The sequence below is a fragment of the Poromitra crassiceps genome (assembly GCF_964638095.1).
Source record: "Poromitra crassiceps genome assembly, chromosome: 22".
Classification (NCBI taxonomy): Eukaryota; Metazoa; Chordata; class Actinopteri; order Beryciformes; family Melamphaidae; genus Poromitra; species Poromitra crassiceps.
Window position 1 is genome coordinate 12,213,656 of NC_139647.1, and position 6,286 is coordinate 12,219,941.

General features: G+C 40.2%; 1 protein-coding gene across 2 annotated transcripts in view; it reads right to left on the reverse strand.

Annotated features, from left to right (window-relative positions):
• LOC310795985 (thrombospondin-2-like) overlaps positions 1-332 on the reverse strand; it is a gene marked incomplete at both ends in the record, with an annotated part of 40,486 nt that extends 40,154 nt beyond the window's left edge. For both annotated transcript variants that reach the window (XM_083658128.1, XM_083658127.1), the window contains one exon: positions 263-332. In XM_083658128.1, coding sequence (XP_083514254.1) covers positions 263-332 — 70 coding nt within the window. The remainder of the gene's footprint in view (positions 1-262) is intronic.
• Positions 333-6,286: the final 5,954 nt, after the last annotated feature.

The window sequence follows — 6,286 nt, forward strand, 5'->3', positions numbered from 1 at the left end:
GCAGAAAGCATAATGAGTTCATCATGACCATTTATAAAATGACTCAATGGCAATGAATAGTAGCTAATAATAATAATAGTAGCTAATAATAATAATAATAATAATAATAATAATAATAATAATAATAAATGTTAAATATATGCATTGCACTATTATTTATTATGTAATTAATAAGTATTAATAATATTAGCAGTATTGATATTATAAGTATTAATAATAATATTCATCATCATCATAGTCACTAACAGGTTAGCCTACTTACCTTGGGTAGGTAATGCCAGGAGGAAATTAAATAATATGGGCAGCAAGTAGAGACTTCTCCTGAGTATCATATCTCCTTGAAAACACAATAGAGAAGGTTGTTATGCAGCATTGTGTCCTTATTGCCTCTTTTCGACATCATTGGACCATTTCAAATGTTATGTTTGCACTTGCAGCATCTCAGTCACCCAACGGGAGAAGCGCAGCAGGTTTGGAATGTAGGCTACGGTAAGTTAGAGAGAAATCATGAATGGAAAAATATAACAAAGTAGGGCTACGATACAAAAACTATAGTCAAGTCACTGTTGAGTAGCACAGAGTAGACACACTCTACATTTATAGGAATCCTCTGGTCTACAGATTTTGTTTAGAGGAAAGTCCAGGCCGTTACAGATAACATTAGCTGAATTGAACTGAGCTGAATCATCCATCATCCATCCAATTTACCTGACAACAATGCGGTTTCTTTTCAGTTAGATATCCCACAACAATGGAAATAAACCGAGGGGGGACGGGACGAAAAAATAAAATAAAATAACAAAATAAAAAAGATTTCAACAAATATCACGTGAATGAGAAGAAGCGTTATCTCCTGGAAGCCGGTGCGTAAAAAGTAAGGTCCACTTAGTGTTGACTACATCCACAGACTGAGTGAGGGACTGGAGGCTGCACAGTGCTGAGGTCCTCCTCTTATATAGAGGCTGCAGACTGCCGTCAATCACGAGCTAACTGAGCTATGTGCTGTTTGGGCTCAGTTGTTACATAATTACCTTCCGATGGCGTCATTTTCTTATCCCACACGCAGCTCACTCCCAGGCTGCTATCGGCCATCCGTGACCCGTCCCCTCCCTCCCTCCCTTTTCATTCCGACCTCAACCTCCCTGTCAAATATCAAACCGCTTCTCTGGACACTGGACCGTTCGTAAATTGGGAGCGCCGTTGTAATGTACCGTACCTTCGCGCTCTCATTTCAGTGTAGAGCGTCAGTCAGAGTGGATTTAGAACGCACCTGTAGTTGTGCCGTGCGGTGACAAAACTGGTGCTAAACAAAACAAAAACCACAAAAAAATAATGTGGCTGAAATTATCTCTACAGAATAGACAGTCCTTTAGATGCACTGCCATCATTTGTTCGACTAAAAATAACTAATGCTGTTGCCATAGCCTACAGTTATTTCACGATTATTTTGATAGCCATTAAGTAGCCTTACATGTAGGCTACAAACGAGGAATTTGTCTTTTGCCAGTAGCCTATGCAGTGCATCGATCACAGCAATAACAAATATGGGGCAGACAGAAAGACAATCTTCAAATTATAAATTATAAGTAAAAGACATTTAAAGTGAGTGGGGTCCACGTAGCCTAAATGTCATTCATGTAGCCTAATAAGTCCATGTAAAATGTCCATTAAGTTGATACATGATTCATGAGTGATGTAGCCTATTGGGGCTATGTAAAAAAAAAAAAAGTCCATGTAAGATGTCAAGTAGCCTAATTAAAAGTCCTTTAGTGTCTATGGGATAATGGATGGGTGGGGGGGGCAGCCTAACATTTAGCAAAATGTCAGCTTGGAATTATAAAGTCTATCTGTTTTGAAATATGAAGTAAGATTTAACATGGACCGTATAAACACAACATTTGTGTAAATCTTTAAATATTTAACCCCAAAAGACCAAAAAAAATGGGGGAGGGGGAACAGAAGCAAAAAACACCCATGAAGTGGATAATTGCATTTTGATAAAAAAAAAAAAATGAGCCTTATAATCCCATGACATAATAAGCCATCAATAAGTATGGAAAATACAGGAATATCTCAAAATGAGAATCCCAGCTATGTCTGCTATGTGAGGGGGGAAGGAGAGGAGAATGACCTCTAATACAATAGATAGTTTGGATGCTTCCGCCTTGCTGGCAGGCAGGGTCTTGTGTCTGGAGAGCATCATCAGGTGCTGCCAAGGCTCCTCTATGCGCTGTCAAAAAGAGAAACTGATTGTTGGAGGCTGTGAGGGATTGTGATGGGCATGGGCAGGCAGTTGTTTACCAATAGTATTCTGCTTAGAGATGGTTTGCGTCATTATGAAATGTGCATCCCATTTAGAAAGGGGGAATGTGGGTGAAGGACAGACAGTTTCTTACCAAATGTGAAAAGTCCAATGGAACTGGCAGCACTCACAGCTTCAGTTTCTAAATGATTTTAATCCGCACAGCATCAGCAGTACAATACAGACAGTCTTACCAAATGTGGCAATAGCTTCTCAACAACAAAGATGCACCTTTCTGACAGCAACTGGAGAGAGAGATGAGCACATGGCTTTTAGACATGTGGTTCTCAAACTTTTTCACGTCAAGGACCCCTAAACTGACACAAATTAGACCATAGACCCCCATCTGATAAGATTTGTGCTTTTAGATGTTTTGTTGCAGAAAGTGTATGAAACCCATGACCAAAATACTCATACATTCTGTCATTGTGTTACTTATGGATGGAATTACAGTGAAAATAAATGATCCCTGTTTTGGCTAGGGCCCCTCTGGAACCCCGTCAAGGACCCCTGGGGGTCCCCGGACCTCACTTTGAGAACCACTGAGTTAGACACACAGCGATATAATGGTGCTGAGAGAGGACAAAGGCATTCTGCGGTGATTGAAACTGTCAGGGGTGGAAAGAGGAAATGCTACACACACAGGAAAAAGTGGTACCACTTGCAGTGCCAGAATCAGTTGAGTTGTAATCAGCCAAGGTATAAAATTCATACAAAAGCTCAAAGCTGTAATGTTACTTGTAGGAGATAAAGGCCACAGTGGCTCTATTACTCTAAATGCCGGCTCTATGCCCACTAGCTTTTATACAAATTAAACTCAGGTCAACGTAACAGTGGCTCAACAGTTGTAATGCTACCTCTAAAATATATATCTCATTTGATCTACTTAGACAAAGGTAAAAAAAAAATAAAGAAAAAAATGCATGTGCGGATTAACCAGGGCAACTGCCCAGGGGCACTGAGTCTCCAGCTAGAGTGGAGATACTGTGATCATATGAAGGAGACCAGACATGCCCACTTAATGCTAACCCCATGCCGTTTTTGGCAAAAACCATGTAGTTTCTTGCATGCAGAATGTGTTATTTCCGCCTATTCATTATGAATATGTCTGCCGGGGTCCCTAAACAGTCATGGAATTGCATACTGTACATTGGGTGTGAGTGGAAAGCCAATACTCTTGTGGATTTAATTAGCCCAGTTGTATTCATGTGTGATGATGTTAGTCCCCATAGTAGCCATTTCATTGCAGTGAGGCAATCTTTTGAAACTTGACCTCACTGTATAAAATGGCATTGTGACCTCAAGGATAATCACAGCCTCATGAAATTTTACAACCACAAACTACACCATTCAGAAAAGAGCATCACCAGTTTAACTTATATAAGCATTATATATGTAGTTCAAGATAAGTCGGCATTTTTATTGAATTAAATAATAATCTGCCTTTTTATTTCACATTTACAGTTCAATTTAGATTTTGGAAACTTGATGTGCATCACCAAATTAAACTTGTTTAAAAAGCACATTATAGGCCTAAAAAAAAGAAAAAGAAGGGTCACGACAAGGAAAACAAGGAGAAATGTGAGTCCTGGTCTGGGGGTTGGGAGGTGGGGGGCACCATGCGCAAAGAGGCAGTAGTCACCCAAAGAACAGAAAATCCAGGTCAAGACCATAAACACCATGCATGACTGAAGAGCAAAGAGTGCCATAAATAAAGAGTTGAGGACAAACTGCTTGTGGCCTGATGATCAAGACAGAGAATATGCTGAGTTTAGGTTTCCATCTTCTTTCATACGTTATTTATTTTGGAGAAGAGAACAAACCCTCTGTGAATAGTGTGGTCCACACCATGAGCCCCCTGCTTACCAGAGATGGGAAGTAATGAAGTATTTGTATTTAAGTACTGTACTTAAGTAGCATTTTTAGGTATCTGTACTATACTGAGGATGTATTATTATTTTTCTCACAACTTTTTACTTTTACTCCCTACATTTTCACACAAATATCTGTACTTTCTACTCCTTACATTTTCAAAACTGGCTAGTTACTTTAGTTTTAATGCACGACAGACAAAAACAATGTAACGTTTGTCTGTCTCTCTCGTCTCGCGCTCTGCCAGCTTTCATGCATTATGTGCACCTTTTTTGTGGAAAAACCATATCACACAAATTATTAATCAAAGTATAGTCTTTATACACCTTAAAACATGTTTGGATGTGATATTTTACATTTAATAGTCTTCAAATGATATTAATATGACGCGAGTTTCAGTTAGCTTTGCACAGAAACAGCAGGTATAAATGCTTTTTACCTTTAATACTTTATTACATTTCAGAGCCTGTACTTTTTTTTACTTTTACTTGAGTAAACATATTGAATCAGTACTTCTACTTTTACCAGTCCTTTTTGACAGAAGTAACTGTACTTGTAAGTAAATAATGTGTGTACTTTTCCTCTCTGCTGCTTTACCTAGTCCACAGCAGACAGCCACACATGGCCTGCCCTGCACGTGGACTCCTCTCTGCTCCTAGATCTGAAGAGCCATGAAACGAGAGCTGATGGATGTCAGTTAGGTTGATAAACAACTGACTTTCCAGCTCTCGTCTCCAAACTGTGACTTCATCCTGGAGGTTTATGTGTTTTTAACACACACAAAAAGAGCCAGTGTGACTCAAGAGCACAATCCAAAGAGGAAATCTGGCACTTGAAATGTTTAAACTACAGAGAACTGGAGAGAGTGACACATGTAACGTGCAAATCATGTGCCCTCCATATTATAGAATAGCCTTATGAGGCCTAAACAATAAACACAAATGAGGTTGAAATTAAACTCAGTAGAATTGTGTGTTTTTCTGTAAAGATTTTCTTCAAATTGACCCTTTATGTTGACCACGCCAACAGTTGAGTCATGCCAATGGAGCAAATTTGGCCAGAATGGCTGGCATTGTAAAAGATCCGTCTGATTACCACATTATGCATTTACTGTACACTCTACTCGACAGTAGTGAATTGTATTATTCGTCATGGTTATTACCAGAGCTTGAAATTAATTTGAATAGCTCACTAATCAATGTGGAATTGAAATGTTAAGAATTTTCAGTAGCCAGGATTGCAGAATGAATGCATTTCATCATCTTTATTATAATGATAGCACTGATTACACAACATGAGAACAATGGTGTATTTGGATGTGTTACTAGCATTATTCAAATAACACATTTTATAACCAAACATAATGGAGTGAATATAATAATAATACTGTAACGGCACAGGCAAGGCTGTTTCGAACCCGAGGTCTGCAACTTACAAGCCCAACACGTTAACCATCCGACCAAAGGGACAATCCCTTTGGCCAAGGACCAACGTGCTTGCTTTATCCACCCAGACCCAGGATCGCTACACTACCTCCACCTGTGGGAAGCTCAGCCCCTGCCGCTTCAACGTCTCCGCGCTCCCTCACGCTCCAGGGACTACGCCTCCGATGACTGCACGCCACAACCATCCCAACATCCCACTTCTGACACCAATGTTAACGGCACAGGCGAGGCTGTTTTCGAACCCGAGGTCTCCAACTTACAAGCCCAACACGTTAACCATCCGACCAACGTGCTTGCTTTATCCACCCAGACCCAGGATTGCTACAATACAATAAGAGTGGGAAATAAAGTCTGTGTGTGCGTGTGTGCATGCGTGCGTGCGTGCATGTGATCTTTAATAGCCTCCAATTTGGACAAGCTGATCCAATTCAAAATTGCTCACCGTCTTCACTATTCCAAGCATAAACTACACAGGATCTTCCCTTCTGTCTCACCACTGTGTGGCAGGTGTCAGAGGGCACTCTGTCTCATGCCTTCTGGTTCTGCCCTTCACTGATGGAATTCTGGGCCAAAAAATTGGACTGGTACTCTAACGTGTGTGAACATTTTGGAAATGAGGTCGAGAGCGCTTCCATTGTGCAGAAAACACAGCGCACGGAGCGTTTTC